The sequence below is a fragment of the Dromaius novaehollandiae genome, chromosome 11 (assembly GCF_036370855.1).
Source record: "Dromaius novaehollandiae isolate bDroNov1 chromosome 11, bDroNov1.hap1, whole genome shotgun sequence".
Taxonomy (NCBI): domain Eukaryota; kingdom Metazoa; phylum Chordata; class Aves; order Casuariiformes; family Dromaiidae; genus Dromaius; species Dromaius novaehollandiae.
This window is the reverse complement of record NC_088108.1, coordinates 22346214-22365507: the sequence shown is the minus strand read 5'-3', so window position 1 is coordinate 22365507 and position 19294 is coordinate 22346214. Positions and strand designations below refer to the sequence as shown.

Sequence of the window (19294 nt, the reverse complement as noted above, 5' to 3'; positions counted from 1 at the left end):
GCGGGAGGGCTCGTTTCCACGGTTTGGTCCTCGGCAGCTCGCGCCGGCACTGCAGTGCCCTGGCGCAGACGTCGTGCGTGAACCGCTACCACGCGGTTAATGCTGTGCGTCGTCTCCCTCCTTGGCAGCCTGCTTGGGCTGCTGGTTCTGCCGACAGTAATGATTCAATAAGCTGCAAAACGCTGTGTTTAGTTTACGGCACCAACAGCTGAGCGTGCAGACAGGGAGCTTCCGCTGCCCCTCGAGGAGGGCTGCGCTGCAGGCTGCGGGAGGTGGCGGCTGAGTCACCTGCCAGCTCCATTTCACATGGTGCCTCTGCGGCGCTGGCTTTGTGTCTCATCTCCGTGCAGAAGCGGCAGGAAAGCAGCCTGGCTTGGTCGGAGGGCGAGGGTTTAGGACACGGCGCACTGGATTTAGCAAAGGATGGGTGAATGGGAGGGCACCGACCCCCTTTGAGCGCTGCTCTGTGTCTGCATGGTACCAAACCCCCGGCCTGGGGGGACATGTCCCATCCACGTCCCGCTCCTCGGGAGGACGAGCGCTGCAGGAGGGTGCTCAGCAGGTCACGTCCTGCACGAGAGCCGCGTATGGCTGGGGAAATCGGAGAGCCCGACTTCAGCCCGCCTTTCCCTCTCCCCCTCTAAAACATGATCCCCAGCTTACAGCAAATCAGTGCAGCAAAGCCGGGTAGTGCTGCCCCTCCGCCCCGCGACGGGTGACAGAGAGCGAGCGGCTTTGGCAAACAGAGAGGGCCACAAAAAGCGCGCTGCCTCCAAGAACCAGCAAAGCAATTTTAAACTCAACGCGCTGCTCGAGCGGGCGCCGGCGCAGCTCCCTGCAGGCAGCACCGCCCCGAGAGGCCCCGCGGGGCAGCTCGGCCGCTGTGGCCCATGCAGCAGCTTTGCAGCCAGGCCGTTAAAACAAACACACAAAAAAGTGCATCGCAACAGTGTGACCTGGCGGCGAGGCGAATCGCGCAGCGCGGCGCGTGAGTCAGCAGTGCCTCCGCGGCCTCCCGCCGCCACCACGACAGAGCCGAGCAGAGCCGCCGGCGCGAGGCGGCCGGCAGGGATTTTGCCTCGCCTGCTCTCCCGAGCCCCCCGCGCACCGAGGCCACCGTCTCCGGCAGCGACGTGGCCCCTCCGCCGTGCTGCTCCCGCTGACTCTGGAGCAATGCTTTAGGTTTCCTCCCAGTTTTTCTCGTGTGTGTTTTTAGCGTCAGGAGACATTTTTCTGTATTTTAGAAATCCGGTGCACGGCTGCTTTCTGCTCACCGTTCATCACTCACCGTAAGCACCTGTAATATTTCTATATAAACAAGCAATGCAGCGCCATTAAATTTTGCACGGCATCAAGTTTGGGTCTCTAACTTTTAATTAAGTGAAAAACTGGCTTGCATTCAGGCAATGTCAATATGCTGGAAGGGAGAAGGAAACTTTTTCCCTGTTTGCCTGAGGAAGTGAGGCTGCACAGCCCTGACATGTCCATCCATCCAGTCCCCCGTCCAGCCACCCACCTTTTCAAAAAGGCACCTAAGTCAAACAAGCTCTTAGGACCACCGCGAGGACGGGTGCTCAGAGCTGGGCAGGGACCCCAGGGTGGCTCAGATAAATTAGCTGACCAAGGGAGAGGCTGCGACGGGGGCCAAAGTTATTAAATAAGCCGGAGAGCGCACACCGGAGAGGCCCTTCTAAGTGCTCCAATTTCAGGAAAAGCTTCAAATTGCAGCTCCCAAGCTAATGGCAATATATAAATCTTAAAAACAAAACAAAGAACTAAAAAAGCATCATTTGCTCCAGCCCCCTGGGAGCTGCCTGTTTTCCAAAAGCACGCTGCACTCCATAACTCAGGCAGTGGAAAAGGGCCGCAATGAGCCCGTCGGTTCTCAGCTTTGGGGAAAAGCCCGGGCAGCTGGGGCTGGGGGGGACCCAGGAGCATCTTTTTGGGAGGAAAACCCTTCTTGGGCAGCGTCACAACCGAGCGGCGCCGCCGCCCGCCCTCGGCCGCTGCCTTGTCCCGCAGCTCCGCGACAGGTTTCCACCACGGCAAGGGCAGCGATGCCGGCAAGGCCACCGCCGCCTCCGAGCCGCTTCTGGTGCTTCCCAAAAGCCGGGCGGAAGGCTTCCCGGCTCCGGATTTGGCACAGGCAGCGTGTGGCCAGCAGAAAGCTTCTCATTTATAGGTGAAGCCAGGTGGAGAGGGATTTCAGGAATGTCGGGTGGAATAGACGTCAGGATCAGTGCAGCCGATCCCCCCCCGCTTCCCCAGCAGGTTTCCCTCGACGGAAGAGGTGACCTGTGCCCGCTTTGCTGAGCAGGCCACCAGAGGAGCACGTGCAATGCAGGAACTTCGAAAGGCAAACATAATAAACATAAAAATACTGAATAGTGAGCCAAATGCCAGAATCCGGGGCTTTCTGGGTGCCTCCGCGCGCCCGCGAGCGGCGGTGCAGACTTGGCACTCGTGCAGCGCTGGGCGGAGGGGGCATCGGCCCCGTGCGGGACCCACAGGCTCTGCGGCGCTCGAGGCTTTTCCCCGTGTGGCTGGTTTGTCTTTAAAAGGATCAAAACATGCCGCACGGAGGTCACGTCTGCAAAAGGTTTGACGGAGGCTGCCGAAAGCACAGCCACAGCTTGTCTTCCCGAGCGGGAGCACCAGGGCCCGTCCCAGCTCCCAGCCCCGCGCCGGGTCCCTGCCGGCACCGGGCCACCCAGCCGCACCGTCACCCCCGCGGCCCGGGCAGGAGCCGGCCCGAGCCCCGGGCAGGCTTGACTTGAGCTGCGGGTGCTGCAGCCGCTCAGACAGCTTTATTCATTAGCAATTAGGCAGCTGTTGTTTGGCATTGAGATTAATCCCGCTTTTAATTATTCTGAAGCCGTGCGAGATTTCCCAGGCATTACAGCTTACGTACAGGCTTGCTGATTCCTCTGCAATTATTCCGATGTAATGACGGCTGTTCATACGCTTCCCGGCTTGCCGTGCCCGGCGGGGAGATCCTGGCCCCCCCTGCGACACGCACGTCCCCCGTGCAGTGCAACCCTGCACACGCTGCAAAGCAAGGGAGAAATGTGATCCTGCTTTTGCTAGCAGGGAAACTGAGGCAGGGAGAGGGGTGAGCTGCCTGACGTAAGGGCAGCTGGAGATGGGAACAGCCCTGGGTTAGCCGGGCGGCTGCCGCCCTCTCCCGCTCCCCTTTTCCACTTGCGACTCACGGCGAGTCTCTGCTCCCTCTCGCGGCCGCAGAACAGCAGCTTTTCGGGTGCCGGCGGATGATTTCCGGAGCATCCTTCCCGGCCGAGAAGCCCCGCTGCAGCCAACGGGCGGCCGGGCAAGCCGGGCTCATTTGGCACTGGAGCCCCCCAAGAAGCAGCTCATGTTCGTGCTCCACCCCCCCCCCCTTTTTTTTTTAAGACAGAAGTCACAAAATTCCACCCTGGGCCAGGTTGAGCTATTCAACCCGAAATAAGAAGTGTAACTCAGCTTGTGGATCATTCAAACTCTTGCAGATTTTCTTAACAAGTTAAAGATAGTCTTTACAGGAAAAATGTTATTTCAAAGAGGAATAATATAGAAATGGCAGCAGAGACCCTCAAAATGGAAAGCTGTTCTGAAAGGCCGCCTCCGGCTTGGCCAAAGCCACCCTTGAAGTCGTCCTTGTTTGCTATAGCTCTCACCACTGCGGATCTCCCCTAGCAGGAGATTTGCTTTTCCCTGGCAAAATGACCGTTGTGTGACTGGTCACCGAAATGACGCTGTGGAGCTCCTCGCAGCCCTCTGCCTGCGAATGGGAAAAATGTAGTTTATTGAAAATGCAGTTTATACAGAGGTTCATGTCAACAACTGCTCGTGAACATCCTTGCAAGTGAAAGCTTATTTGCAGTAATACGAAATACAAGAAAATACAAGAAAATACAAGTTCGAAAAGCTCAGAATACCAAAAAAGCTGCTTTCACCTTCTCCTGCAGACCAGCACTCAACCCTCCTACAAGCATGTGGATTGCTTTGCACACGTGTTGCTTCTGCGTTGCATCGCTGCCGATACCGAAAGCGATGTAACCTCAGCTGCCTTCCCCCGGCAGGAAGGCAGCTCCCCAAAGACCTGGAGCCGCGCTCGGTGCCCACCCGACAGTCCAGCTCTGTAGCTGAAGGTTTGCGTCTGTTTAGCAGGTTCCCTCAATTATTGGATGTTTCTACTGCAATTTAAGAGAGGAAATGTATCCGCTTTCCTTCTCCTCCCCTCACTAATTGCATGAGCTTGAAACACCGATTGCACTGGCATCTGCCAGGTCTTCACATTTCCTGATCATTTTTGGTAATGTGTGAATTTTAAAAATTACACTAAGAAGAAAACCATTCAGTTCATTGTTAGTCAATAATGGCACATGGGAAGGAAAAATAAATTGCACTGAAATATGCAATTACACTATGATACATAAATGGGTTGCGAAGTCCAACGACACAGATCGGCTGAGCGGTTCCCTTCCCGCAGCCCCCACAGACCAGGCGCCTTTCAGGTGAGCTGTAGGGGATACAGAGCATCCCCCCAAACGCGGGCGCTTTGCAAGACCAGGTTTGCTCTCAAGCTGTCAGTCTGTAGGAGGGGGAGATCAGCTCTGCCCAGGGATCGGGGCGCTGCGAGCACCCCGCGAACAGCAGCTCTGCGGAGGCAGCGCTCGGGGAGGGCTCACTGCTGCGCTTTGCCAAGGGCGCTGCCCGAGTGGCCCCGCGGGGACCGGCCCACGCCGCCAGACCCCTCGCAGCCCGACTCACCGCTTAGACATCCGCTGTTCCGCTTAGGCCCTGCAGAGTCCGGCCGAGCCACTGCAGCGGGCCTGCGAGAGAAGTCAGCATTTGCACAAAACCCTTCTCGGCACCCGAGAAGGCAGCCCCGGGCTGCCGCTCACCTGCCGCGGCTGGCACCAGCTGTGCTCACCTCTGGCTCCAACTGGGAGACGCCGCTGCTCAGGAGAGTTTTCCCAACACGGGTTTAGTCTTCTCCAAACGCACCAGCGGGTCTGAGCATTGCTCGAGTCGCGGCTGCAGCTCTCCTGCTTCCGAGCCGATTTGTCTATCCGAATGAGAGCATCCCTGTCTCGCCCCGTCCGTACCCTCCTGCAACAAAAGATGATTTTCTCCACTGTCGAAGCCAGCAGCCGCCTCCCACCCACGATGCACTCTTATCTTCACAGGCAAGCGTCACGCACGGCCTCCGTCATGCCAGCTGCTGCTCCGGCAACTCCTCCCGCGCTGGCAGACCCGCACGTGGACCCGGCCCGGCCAGCGCGGACTGCCCAGCACAGCCCTGCCCTGCCTGCTCCAGGGCCTCGGCAAGCCGGGGCGCCTGCGGCAACCTCTCCCCCAGCGCACGTTTCATAACCGCAGAGAAAGAAAAGTCTCCATCCTAATAATAAAAATAATAATAAAAATTAATAAAAATAATAATAATAATAATAATAATAATAATAAACTTTTCTAGTTGATACAATAAGCTTTTCTACTTGATTTTGGACATGATGCTTGTTTCATGCTCGCTTGCTTTTGCATCTGATTTTTGGTTCAGCTTTTCTGTTTTTCAAGTGTCCCAGGGAAACCGAAGCTCTCTGCAGAGCAGGAGGTGCTGCGCGGCGGTGGCCAGGCCGGCGGCTTCCACAGGCAGCTCCAGAGCACGGACGGCGGATAGCATAGCAAAGGAAAAAAATATACACACACACACACACGCACTCCCAAAGCAGGGGAAGCGCAAGGGGGCTTTGCCCCAGAAGGCTGGAGTTTAAACACATTTCAGAGAAAGCATCATTTTAAACTCGCGAGCTTGCCTACCCGCAGCTATTTCATTCACGTCGAAACTACCCTCCTCTCTTAACCGTTCGATTCCTGATGCCTGCTGTCAGATAAAGGAATAATCACATAAAAGAATCAGAAGACTGTAGTTAAATTTTATTTATCTGTTCTATCGTTAAATTACACAATCAAAGTCAGTGGATCGGCTTGTAAATCTACACAATAAGACAGCGTCTACAGTGGAAATCAGTAGAATTGATATGATTATGACAAAACGGTATCCTTATATTCATACATCCCCTATATACAATAAACAGTATACACAAAGAAAATGCAACTAGTCTCTGTAAACCATGCACACCACAGCATAAAAACAAAACGCACCTCCTGCAACAGGCCCTGCAGCTAGCTCCCGCTTAAGTCCTGTTTCCAGCAGTGCCTCTCAGTTTTAAGAGCGAATTATTTTCCCCCATAAAAACCAAAAAACAACGGAGACATCATATTGGCAACTGCAGTTCTCATTTTTTAAAAAAAATCGCTGTACATGAAGTTATTCCCTTCCCCGCGTTGCTAATGCAGGGTATTGGCTCGCTGCTGCTTCGCTTTCCCTTTGCCCCCGGTGGCATCGCTGCCACGCGGGTCGCAACGTGACGCCAGATGTAACACAACTTCTAGGTAACTTCGGCGTGGAGCTGCTAAGATGCACGTTTTAAAGCCTTCTTCCTCATTTTATGCCCTCTGCCTTCTTTGTGTGTATAATATTACAGGCAAAAAGGAAATAGTGCAAGTGAGCCCCGCAAGCATCGCGTGTGCCGCCGTGGCCCAGATCGCTGCTTGAGCAACGCTTGAGCGCGCTCGGGCTGCAGCAAACTCCTCGCCTTGCCGAACTCGTAACCCAAGTCTCGCAGAGGTTTTTTGCATAGAGATTCAGGCGTCCCCCTCGCACCGCCCGCCCTGTCGCCGCCGGGAGCAGTCGGGCGGCCGCCGCGCTCCGTGCACGCAGCTCCAGCGATCCCTGCTCCGCAGCAACGTCCCCTTTCCCCATGCAACACTCTCCCGCTGGATAACTATGGCTATGGTAATCATTTCCATCGCTTTTAAATCGCCGCTAATCTCTCAGCACTAAGGGCTCAAGAGCGGAGCAAAAAAGCCCTATTTTTGTATTGTGTACTAAAGATTTACTGCGAGTAAATCATAACTCAAGTGTAAATCTACCTTGCCTTCGGTTGAGTAATTCTCTTCATAATATTGCTGGGATTAGAGAGTTTTATGACTTTTTAAAGACACTATACAAATATCCGCAACAGATTTCATCTAGTTTATATTACCAATTATTAAGGATTGATAAATTCAGCATTATGCATTCTAATGGGTAAGAAAGATGTAAAATCAGATACTGTCATAGGAGCACAATTTGGAAAAGGCTTTATGAAACATGAAGATGTGCTGTAACTTTTCCAGAATGGTTAAAATTATACTGCCCTGAAAAATTCTGGAAATAGCTTCTTTAACATTGGCATTCAGTTCAGAAAAGTATGCGTGGTTTTTTTTTCAATATGAGATAGATCAAGCTTAAAACTCTAAACAGCAGTAGGTAGAAAAAGTTTAAAATTTTAAATATTTATATAACTAGACAAATTACTTCTATTCCTTTTAAAAGCCAATATTATACATAAAACTAGTCGATATTTTTTCTAGACCTTTATTTTTCCCTTCATTGTCCATTCGTTAACTTGGTAAATATCATAAGCAGTTGGTGCCCTCTGAAAACACATTATTAAAATAAAATTAAGACAAAATCAAAGGGAAAAGGTTTTGCGCATATACTGTATTGTGAGAGTATGTTAAATGCTCATTATTAGGAAATGAGTTTGCTTCCCAGATAGATTTCAGCAGAGCATCATAAACATTTTCCAGCATCCCATTTTGTACTCGTAACTAATTTAAGGATTTTTTTTTTTTAATAAACGTCCAAGCAACCATTTCCGATGAGCCTACTTGGCTCCTGCATTTCATAAATAATCCAACCAACCTAAAAAGGACAATTTAATTACACGCTAAGATTAAGTGTTCCACGTACAGTACAACATTTACTGCAAAGGCAACTGCAAAGGCAACATTTTAACCTCTTTTTGCTCCAAGGATTTCAGAAGCATGATTCGTTTGGACTACTCTGCCGTCTCGGATTCGCGCGCTGGGTCGGGGCTTGCTTGGCTCTCGGTGTCCGGAGTCTCCCGGGAAGCGTTCAGCCCCCACTACCGCCGCCACCGCTCCACGTTCCCGATGTAGTCGGTGGCGGAGCTGTTCTCGCCCTGCTCTCTCCGGTGGGCCTGCTTGGCCCGCAGGATCTTGCGCTGCTCCTGGCGTTTCCGCCGCGCTTCCTGGTGCTCCTTCTGCCGCATGTACTGGTACCTCTGCAAAAACAGGTCTTTTGCATAATTGTACAATTCCATGTCTAAAAAATTGAGGGCCTCGATGCGCTGCTGAGTCTGCCCGTCTATCTCCACGCTGGAGGCCCTTGTGCTATTGTACTGCGTGAATGGCGAGATGAAATTCATGTTAAAAGTTTTTTCAAAGAGATACTGAGTCTTCCTCTGAAACTCGGTCAGGCCGAAGAAAGCCATACGTTTCAGGTTCTCCTTCGCGCTGTCCAGCAGAACCTTGTTTCTCTGCTCCTCCGGCATGACGGACAGGTTGTAGCATCCCACCAGGCTGAGGTCGGAGAGCATGCGGACCTGGCGGTTGTTGGCGAGGTTGTAAGGGCAATCCATGAACTCCTTGAGGGAGCAGCCCGACCAGTCGTCCCCCGTGTAGCAGCTGGGGAGCTCCTCGGTGGTGGGAGACCTGCCGTCGCAGACGTGCAGGGACGCTTTCCACGTGGCCCCGCGCTGCACGTGCCGCCATTCGCTCAGGTAGCGGGACACGGGGTCACGCAGGATGGTGATGTAGTAGAAGTTCCTGCGAAGGGGAGAGAGAGGCAGAGCGTTTAGCCGCCTGTGTCCACGGCACAGAGCACATTAACGTTCAAAATCAATAGAAACTCGGAGATGCACTTAAGAGCCTCAGAAACCTTCCTGGGAAGTGCTCCACAGTCTGCATTCACCCGCCCGGGGTGAAGGACGCCTGAACAAGCTCCCCGCAGGAGAACGTAACACGGTTTACCTCCCTGCACAAGTGTCTCGCTGCTTACTGGGTTTTGCCTCTGCCCTGCCAAGCTGCATCTGAGAAAAACTAAGAAACCACCTTCCGCAAGCAACGAGCTTTCATGTTCGTGCGTGCCCTGCCCGACGCTGCAGGTCGTCCCACCTCCAGGACCGGCAGCTTGCGTTGCTCCCGCCCTGAGCTCCAGCTTCAGCGGAGGACAACGCGTTGGGTGGCTCGTACAAAAGACCTGGACCAACGCGTTTGTGTTGTCCGTAAAGCGCTGCCTCCGCTACCTTTCCCGGCAAGTGGCAGCTCTCAGCTGCCCCGGCCCCGTCGCAGCGTGACGCCTCCGGGGAGCAGACGGCTCCTTCCTCGGGCCGGATAAACGGGATGTTCCCGGGGCCCCAGCCCGCCCGCACCGAAACGGGCATCTCGGAAGGGCCCACGCAAAGCCCCCGTTTCACCCTCCTGCTTTCGCTTGACACGGGATTGCAAAGATGAGGGAGGGGAGATAAGTAAATAACAGGAAATTAAACATTGCACTACAGTATTTTGCTATAAAATCCCATTCTGAGCGGAGCACTGGCTCCCGCCCAGCGCTGCAGGAGGGCAGCAGGCGCAGGGCCTGCGGCCGCCTGGCACGATCCGGGGGTTTACGGATGGCGACTGCCTCCGCAGCGCGGCGGGACAAGGACCAGCCCGGCTTTGTCCCCCGGCGGCTCCGCGGAAGAGGAGCCGCTAGATGTCATCGTTTTACAGCGGATCGTCGCTGGGCGCTGGAAAGGCGGTCGGAGGTGCGGAAAGAGCAAACCTGGAGCTGCGCCACGGCTCTTCTCGTGCAGAGCATCCAGCCTCATAAATAGGTAAGTAAATAGAAAGTAAAACTTGCAAAACCGAAGGAAGGCAAGGAGCCCAGGAGAGGATCGGCGGCCGGGCACGGCGGCGCCTCGCTGCCCCTGGGGCTGCTGCAACCACCGGGCCCTCGACTCGACCGCAACCTCGGCCGCCGAAGCCGCCCCGCGCAAGGAGGGGAAGGGCTTCCCCCTCGCTCGGCGGCGGGTTCATCCGCAGCTCTCCGGCTCCGCTGGAGAAGGCAACGTGCCCGCGGGCTTCCCACGCGCGCTGCCACCCCAAGGTGCCCCGCTCGCAGGCACAGACCCGGCCCCGCTCGCAGGGTCGGTGCCGCACGGCCGGAGCAGGTCAGCACTTGGGCACGGCGGGCAGCGGGGCCGGGCGCCGACCACACCGCACGCTCTAAGGTCATCGCAGCAATCGATGGGAAGTTAATGCAAGCAGGGAAACAAATCCCGAGCCAAGATCGATACAGCGAGCGCTTTATCACAGCTCCAATCCTCCAGCCTTTTCCCTTCGTGCTCTCAGGGCACAGGCGGTGACACGGAGCCACACTTGGCTGCTATCGTAAAAACAAAAGAATGAATAAAACTTGCATGTTGGTGGAAGAAACCATCTTGTTTTGGATCACGGTCGTCCCCGGTGCCAATCTGGGCAGGTATCTCCATCAGCGCCTCTCAAGGGAAAACGCCGCAGGTGAGGGAGATTAGGTAAAATGCTGAATAAAACCGCTCATCTGGCTCTGCGCCGAGCGTGGAAGCGCCTGAGCTCCCCCCAGGAGCCCCTGCCCCAGCAACCAAGCCATCTGCCAGCACCTGCGTACGGACACCCCACCCAGGTCCACATCCCACCCGGCCTGAGCACAGCTTCCTACAGCCAGGTCACTTCTTCCCCAAGTGCATCCCGCTTTCAAGACATGACTTTCAGAAAGGTGCTTCGTCAGCTGCTGGGCCCTGTCTCAGTTTTTTGGTTTCCCCCCCCTGCACTTCTCCCCATCTTCAGTTTCCATGTTAAAATCCTACTGAAAAGGACAACGTCCCTTTTGGGAACGCCAGCTTTTGGGTTAGCCCCAAGCCCCTTTCATCTGAGACAGAAATCACGGCAGCTCCAGGAACACAGCCGTGCTGCGGAGCGTTTATCTGAACCGAGCTTCAAAAAGTCACAAAAGCTTTAATGCATCGTCAAGGCAGATCCGTGCCAGAGACGGACTCGGCCATCGCTGCTTCAAAGTCTCCCGCTGTAAGTGGGAGGAAGACTCAAAGCTTTGCAATTATTTTTAGCTCTGTACGTAACAGCTTGTTCTTTCTGCTGTCTTGACAAGGGGGTGTGGAGCTCCTGCCCGTTCCCTGGAGCTCGTGCTGCAGAGCCCCAGACAACGCGTTTGCAGGTGGAGCACAAACCTCACCGCGGTGCCTCTCTCCAACTTACAGAAAAGAGCTGCACTCATCAGAAATACGGGTTTTATAATCAGGTTGAGCCGGATGCCCAAGAAGCAGAGAACAAAAGGAGCTTGCAGGCAACCCAAGAAGTAGGTTGACCCTGGAGCCAGGAGGAATCAGAGATGGCGTGACAGTCATCTGCTCCTGATGTGTCCCTGCGCACAGCTATTCCCCCGAGGACAGCAGGGACAGCACAGCCTCACGATGTCGAGTTTGCTCCCTGCGCTACATCAACTGCTCTGCTTATCACATCACCTCAAGGTTAAAGCGAGACCGGTTTCAGGAGCAGGGAATTATTTGCACACGATCCATGACTGCAGAGGAGCTCAGCGGAGGTCGGAGGCTCACTCCAGATAAGCGCCCAGCTAACTGCTGGAGCTGCCGTCAGGGGCGCGAAAGCCGGGCTGGGGGGACACGGCACCGAAACCAGCCCCAGTGCTGACTAACCCAGCACACGAGCTTTCTCGGTGCCAGGGACGAGGAAAACGGGGAGGCAGCAGAGATGAGCAGTGTGACGCGTGGGCAGCTGGGGACAGAGACGCACGGGGTCTCCCCGCTCCACACATCCGAGCCCCTTCCAGCCAAAATCCCCGCGGGTGCTGCGGCGGAGGGGTGTCGAGCCGCGCCGGGGCACAGAGGCTCCCGCACCATCTGACCGCCCGGGCGGCAGAGGAAGGCGGAGGGCAGACGCTGGCGGCGGCCGTGCCTGCGGCCGGGAAACCCGAGCCCGGCTTGCTGGAGCCGTGAGATGGAAGCTGAAAGCTAAACAGCTGCGAACCACCACATCCATTAGCGCAGGGAACGGGCTGGGCGACCGAGTGACCTTTCCCCGTCTCCGCTAAGAAGCCAGGCTGTGGCAAGGAGGGCTCCGGGGGGTACCGAGGGCGAGAGACCCACCGCCTTTGCCCAGGAGCACCACCAGCTGCAGGAGTGCCCCAGCCCCGTTCGGGCTGTGCCGGGGTCTGCAGGGACAGCGAAGCCAGGCAGGCACGGCTTCGGCACGCGCAGCCGAAGCAGCGGGCAGTGTACCAGGCAGTCCTGTTTTCCCAGCAAAACTAGGGCTGAGTTTAAACTTGCTCAAGCACATCGGTTCGTATCTAGGTCAAGCTTATCCAGACAGCAAGCCTGGCTAGGACAGTTTGGACACGCGGATGGGTACATGCAACGAACGGGAGGCAAATGCACACAGGCGTCTCCATTTCTTCGGGTGGAGATGGGGAGGAGAGGGCTGAAACCTATTCTGCATATGGTACTGATGAAATAAAAAACCATGCGGCTGATGACTCGGCACCAGAAGAACAGAACATCAGGCAGAGCTGGCCAATGCCGCCCAGACGGCCAGCCAGCATCCTTCCCACCCCCAAAACCTCTGAACGAAAGCCCATGGAGTTCATTCATGAAGGAGCATCACACGGCCCCTCGCCCGTCATTCACGCCCGCCGCAGCGCCCGGGGTGCCGCGGTCCCCCGGGGAGAGGGTAATTCCCAGCACGAGCAGCCCACTGAGAATTTCATTTGCTAATCCTGCAAATTGCTCCTCGAAGAGAAGTACCCCCCCGCTGCCGTAGTTGTTAGTGAGCGGCATCTGCTCAGCGATTGCTCAGAGGGGGAGAAGCAAAACGCTCCTTCACTGGCGTGACTCATCCTCACCCAAACTTTGTCACCTGGGGACATCACTAAAAGGACGGGGGTGAACATCCTCACGGCAACCCCGTCCCGAGCCGGTACGCTCGGGAAACCCCCCGCTTGGGAGCCTCCGGAGGGGGGACACCTCCTCCCCGCAGCCGGTGCCCACGCGGGACGGCTGGCAGGGGCTCGGCCAAAACGCGTGGCAGGCTCAGGCGCGCGGAGCTGGGAGCTGGGCTTCACCCCGCCATCGGTCCCGGATGCTTCGCGCCCGTTGCCTGGATGACGACGGCTGGAAACCCAGCCGGAGCAGCAGCATTCACCTCCACAGCGGCTCGTGAGGGCGAGGATAAAGATTACGGGCAGGAAGGGGAGGAGGAGGAGGAACAAGCACCGATTTTCTCTGCAGGTGCCCACAAAACCGCACGCTCGGGGACTACGTCCCTTCGCTCCTGGCCTACGTAAGGCGCGGGAGGATCATAACCTGCCTGCGTTCAGCACGGGGGCCTAGGAGAAAAGGAGATAAGTATTTCAGAACCGCGATTTAAAGCCTTTAGCAGATGTAAATTTACATTTCCTCTAGGTTATCATTATGTTTTCACTTCTATTAGCATTCAATGAATCACAGGGATGTTTTGTCTAGAAACACGAGCGGCGGAGGTAGGACGCGGCAGCCTACCCACAGCGAGCGCAGCGGGAGCCGAGTGCCAGAGGAACCCGTAAAAAGGAGCTGCATTTTGCAAGAACAGCGATTATACCAGCCCGTCATCACCCCTGAAATTATCAAATGGGAAAGAATTGCAGAAAAGCAGCATTTTGGGCAGGGAAGGCAGCAGCATTTTAAGATTTTTCAGCCCGAGGTATGTGTCCCTGTGTGCAGACGTGGCACACGGGCACAAATATACTGAGAAGAAAGGTTTTAGGTATGTAAAAAACTGCAGCCTCACAAGCACGCACACCCCCGGCTACCCCCGCGCACAAGCTGACTGCCCGCAGCGCTGCCTGCGCGGGCGAGAGCTGCCCCGCGGGTCTGCCGGAGGGGTATTAATTTCCTAATCGCCGGCATTATTAAGATCTCTGCAGGATACCCTTGCGCGCAACCAGTTCAGCGAGAACAGTAGCGTTTTTATGTCTTCGTGGTGGCGGTGGCTAAAAAGAGAAGCCAGGTGCCTTTTTTTACAGCGAGCAGAGGGAAGCGCGACTCGGGCTCCAGCCCACGGCAGCCGCCCAAAACGAGCAGGCAGGCGAGCGAGGCGACTGCAAAAGAGCCGGTGCGTAACCACAGGATGCTGCTATAAATCAGATATTTACAACAGTATTTACCCTATCTAAATGCCGTTGCAGGAATGGGTTTCCACTTGTAGCTGATATTTCTGTGGCGCAGGAGATAGAGGTTTGCAAAGCCTACACTCCGCAAGCAGCGGTTTGCAGAGAGGGAATAGTGGCAGTTTTTCATTTTCCAGAGTCCACTCACCCTTCCAAGAATCTTAATGCCTCATTGATTCATAATACAGTACATAAAGATTTCATTTTTCCTGCACACAGTGATATATTATGGAGGCAATCTATTTTGCCACTGAAAAGTTTGCTTAGCAGAAAAATTTGGAGTTTTGACATTCAGGAAATTACAGTCATCTGTAAAGCACGATTGATACGCCAAGGCTAACATTTTCATTGCACTTATGGAGCCAAAATAACTGTGCTAAAATATTTATTATATTCTAAAAAAAATCTAGAATCTTGTTTGTAAAAAGTGTATATTTAGTATAAAAAAAAGGAAAAAAGATTTATCCGTATATTCAGATATACTTTAGCTATGTCTTAAATGTGCTTAGCCATGTACTGTCTGATCAGATGAAGATACATTAGTCACTATTAATAATTTAATAAAATCAATACTTTAGAAAGTTTCCAGTTGGCCCTTAGTTTTCCAGGCGAAGGCGCATGGCCGAACGTAACGCCATGCCGAGGACCCCAAAAGCATCAACGGAGCATGTTAGGGACCGACCCGGCTCCTCCCGCCGCACAACAGCCCCCCAGCTACCCGCAAACTGCTGCTGCTGCATGCGAAAAAAAGGATTATCGAAGCCGGTGCCCTTTACTTGCAAGTTCTGTTATTAATACGGCCTCGAAACAAGATGGGGCAGAGGGCTCTGATCTCAGTTTGACACACAGATTTGTCTTTTTTATGTCTTGTATGAATGTGTATTTATAAGTTGTGATTTATCCTATTTCCCAACTACTCGTTAGGATTTCCTAGCCGCTGTTTAAATCTTAATAACCCCTGCAACTCCTTAGTATATAAAAATATGTACTACCCAACACTAGAGAAATCCTGGAGCTTTCAAGAAAAAGATCGTACACATTAGCCCTAAGAGCTCTACATATTCCACAATGGGGAATTAACTCGGGAGAGGTATTTATAAAATCATTTGTTACCATATCAGAGCTAAATCAATTCTCTTCAATAATACATAAAAGAAGAGGGTTTGGTTCATGGGAGAAAACGTAAGGCTGATGATAATTCCTTCACAAGCCATTTGCAGATAATCTCCCACTTGCCAGTTAACATAGCTCACGATAGCTTACAAGAGAGTATTTTTAAAAGCTAAAGCAAAGATATATAGCCCATAAAAAGGCACATATATGCAACTTATATTTAACTCACTATAATTTTTCAGCACACAGAAATCCAAGGAAGCTCTTTTACAGGCTTCCTAAAATTTTGTCAAAGGCAGGCAGCCACCATAAATGTCTCTGAAATGTAATTAATGAACTGATACTAATATATTCTCAGCCTACTGCTGAAAGAGGGACTGAGGACTGGACAACGTATTTACAGCCGCAACTTGCTACAATTTTCATTTCAGCTTTCATTGATTTCATTTAGCACCATGAGACGGCATGATAATGAAGAAATCTGTATCAATTGAAAATACCAAGTGTGCTCTTGCCCCACTAGGGCACTTCAGTAATATCATGTAATGGAAGGGGATTCTCATTTAATTGAATTGGAAATGAAACACATATTAGCTAAGAAAACTTAATCAGTGCAATAATATTAAAATAGGCCACTCAGACAAACTATACTGATTAAGTCACTTGCAAACATTTCTGTAATCATCACTGAGACTTGTGGCGTTAATGATTTAAACTCACTTTTCTACTCCAGGGAACAAAACTGTAATTTCACAGTAGACAATTAGAATATTTTAAACCCTCTCGCATACATTATAACACAGTCTCACAGTAAAACACAGGAAGGACGCGTCGTGCAAGGATATCTCCAGAGCCCTGACATAGCAGGCGGCCTGCACGGATGCTGGTGTGTCACCAAAATGTTTGATTTAAGCATGGAGACAGCCCAGAAAAAAGCATTTCACTTGCTGGTGAGCCCTTCCAAAGCACTCACGGCAGCTCCTTCGCAGGCTTCATCTTTAATCTTGACTAGTCACTGATATCACACACCAATGCACCGTAAAGCTGTGAGCTTTAAACATCTCCCAGCAGACCAGGATTTTAAAAATCTCACTCATACACAGTTCACATAACTGGGTTTAAAATTTTCATGCAATAGCAGAGTGCCTTTCTAATAAAATGCTGTAGATGTATTTGTTGTGCCACAGCTGAGCTGGGAGGGGTTTTATTTCAGCTACACAAGCGAGACTTTCCAAACAACACATGAAAAGAACATCCCATTTCCCATGTACGCTAGCTCCACCACACAGCCAAAGCGTATTTGAACCAAGACAGGGATGGGATGGCCAGGGCAGGCAGGGTGCTCGCAGGACGACCTTCTCCACAGTCCAAGCACACAACTTGCCTGGGAAGCACAGGCTGAACTGGCAAAACCTGATCGATTGCTTTCCTGGTGGTCAGGGAAAGCACGTTCAGCACAGATATCAGCTAGGACACATGGAGCGCTTATGGATTTCAGATATCTCCTAGATTGTTAATTAATCCCTAGCATTAAGAGGCTCAAAATCCTATTTTAGGGCAGCCAAAAGCAATTTCAGCACTTGCATCTTTTCAATGCACAAAGCAAACTTCAGCCAAATTGTGATCTGCCCCGAGGTCACTGCAAGGGGATGCACCAAGCCGGGCAAGGCAAGGAGAGGACCAGCTGCAGGGATGACGACTTGCATCGCTGAGCCAAAAGCGCACAACTCATCTGCCCACAAGCAGCAGGGTTTTCTTTGCCTTTTGCTCCGGCTCTCTCATGATGAAGACAGTACGAGGACGGGTCGAGACCTAACCTTTCTGCAAGCAGCTTCTTGCTGGGCTCCACAAGCTCTGAGGCTGCTGCTCAGGGGTGCTGAGGTGCCAGCGCTTGCCATGCACATCCCCCAAGCAGAGGGCCGACCAAGTAGACGGTGCTTTCAAACACTTTACCAGATGACCAGCTGGAAGAAAAGGGCCTTGCTAAAGTTACCTGAGATGCCCTCTTGGTTGAGAAGCACACAACTTTAAAAAAGGGCGTATGTCACAGCTTTGGGACCTTTCTCCAGGCTGCAAGCAAGTAACTCCTGATGCTAATGGGAAGCAGCCAGATCTAGCTAAAGAACTAAAAGCCTCTCCCTGTTTGAGGACTTTCTTCACAGCAGATGAGCCCAAATGCTGAATGAACACACTGAACCAGCACAAACTGCACTTCACCCCATGAGCTGCAAAAATGAAGGGTTATTTAATGGGATTTACAGCTCATTGAATCTCCAAATAGTTGAGGTTGGAATGGACCTCTGGGGATCGCCTGGTCCAACAGGGTCACCTAGAGCAGCTTGCCAGGCCTGTGGGCAACCTCCCAGAGGGATCACAGGCTCCTTCCAAAAGGATCTGCATTGTTCCCATCCCTCCAACCCTCCTCCTCAACATATGAAAGAGAAATATTGCTAAACGTTCTGCTTATAGGAGCAGCAGGAAATAGTTCAAAATAGCAGTGCTCTTATCTGTGAACATCTTTTGAATGATTTTCAGAAGACACAGTTCTACTCCTGTATGGATTATTCTGGCTAAAAATGTGCGTGACATTTTAATTACCAAGTACAAATGTTACTGCAAGCAAGCAATGAAACAGATGGTGTCCTGAATTTTACAGTGTAGCCAGCGTTTTCCAGCTCAAATTTACAGTTCACCAATCACTGAGCTTCCAGTCCTGCCTTAACTGCATCTTCTCTCCCCATTTCAACCACAGCAACCAAAGATGCTAGGAGAGCAGCTTTGGCAGCAGAAACCCAGTGCAAGTCTACTTCATCCAAAAAAGCAAACACACAACACACTGCCAATGAGGGAAAAAAATTAAGCACAGTTCTATATGCTCCAAGAGCTTGGCGCATGTTTGGTGGGAGAGCACAGTTACCTGGGAAAAAGGAAGAAGGGATGAAAGTTGGAAATGGGGCAGCAAAGAGGTGACCTTGCTGCTTCCACTTCAGTGAAGAGCTTCGTGATTGGATTTGTTTATCCCAGTGTTTTCCTCAACAAATCCCACTCGTATCAGTTATAACCCCCCGGATTTTCTCTTCTTCCCTTCTGGTGTGTTTTGTAGACCTCCCAAATGGGGAAGGATGGGATGGGATGGGTCTCCCTTTGGGGACTATCAGTGCAGAGCCCCTGATCATCAGGGGACCAGAGCAAAGCCAGCAGCTTTTCCTTGGGGCCTGCTGATCTGTCACCCTGCTAAAAAAATGATGCCCGTAATCAGAGCTGCCCTTTCATGCGTTTCCTTTCCCCCAGCATCAAAAATAAAATATAAATTGAGAAACAAAAGCCACAGGGGAACACAACGACCAGCGTCACACCATGTGGAGAGGGACAAGGACCTGGAGTCACCTTTGGTGCTCCACATACGTGATCGGATGTGTCCAAGCATGATCCAATAATGGGATGTAGCCACACGTTATCGAAAAACCAGCTGCAGGCTGGAGCTGACCGGTGCCTTCCACATATCTTCCATAAACCCCATCCTGAAAACAACGAAGCTGGTGAACACTCATCTCCTGGGCTTACAGCACCGCGGGGAACACAGCTCTTGCTCTGAGGAGCTTCCAAGCCAATTCGCACAGCGCACGAGGAGACCGCGTGGGCCCAGCGGCAGTTGGGAGAGGGTGGCCGAGGACCTCCCAGAGCTCGAGTAACAACTCGAGTCGGCTCAAGGCCAACCTTGCTGCTGTCGCCCTGCAGAGCCGGGCTGCTTCCCCGCCGTGCTGAGGAGCGAGCGCTGCCCGTGCGGAATGGGCTCTTGATTTAACAGGCTACAGCAAACCTTAGTCTCAGCAAGCTTTCCCGACCCGCCGCTTCATTCATCTTCACTGCAACAAGCCTACAACGCAAAGGGGAGCTGCTGCCGGGGCTTGTGGTATCACTGCTGTAATTACCGCAAGGAAACGCTTTCTGGGAAGGTGTCCCAGAATATAATGCGCTGAACGCTTCCTCTCGCGGCTCTGCGTGCAGAGCAAT

At 52.7% G+C, this 19294-nt stretch overlaps 1 protein-coding gene across 1 annotated transcript in view; it reads right to left on the bottom strand.

Annotated features, from left to right (window-relative positions):
* Positions 1 to 5916: 5916 nt before the first annotated feature.
* HS6ST2 (heparan sulfate 6-O-sulfotransferase 2) overlaps positions 5917 to 19294 on the bottom strand; it is a 136782-nt gene continuing 123404 nt past the window's right edge. The window contains exon 2 of the mRNA XM_026111079.2: positions 5917 to 8739. Within this exon, the coding sequence (XP_025966864.2) occupies positions 8037 to 8739 (703 nt within the window). The 3' untranslated portion in view covers positions 5917 to 8036. The remainder of the gene's footprint in view (positions 8740 to 19294) is intronic.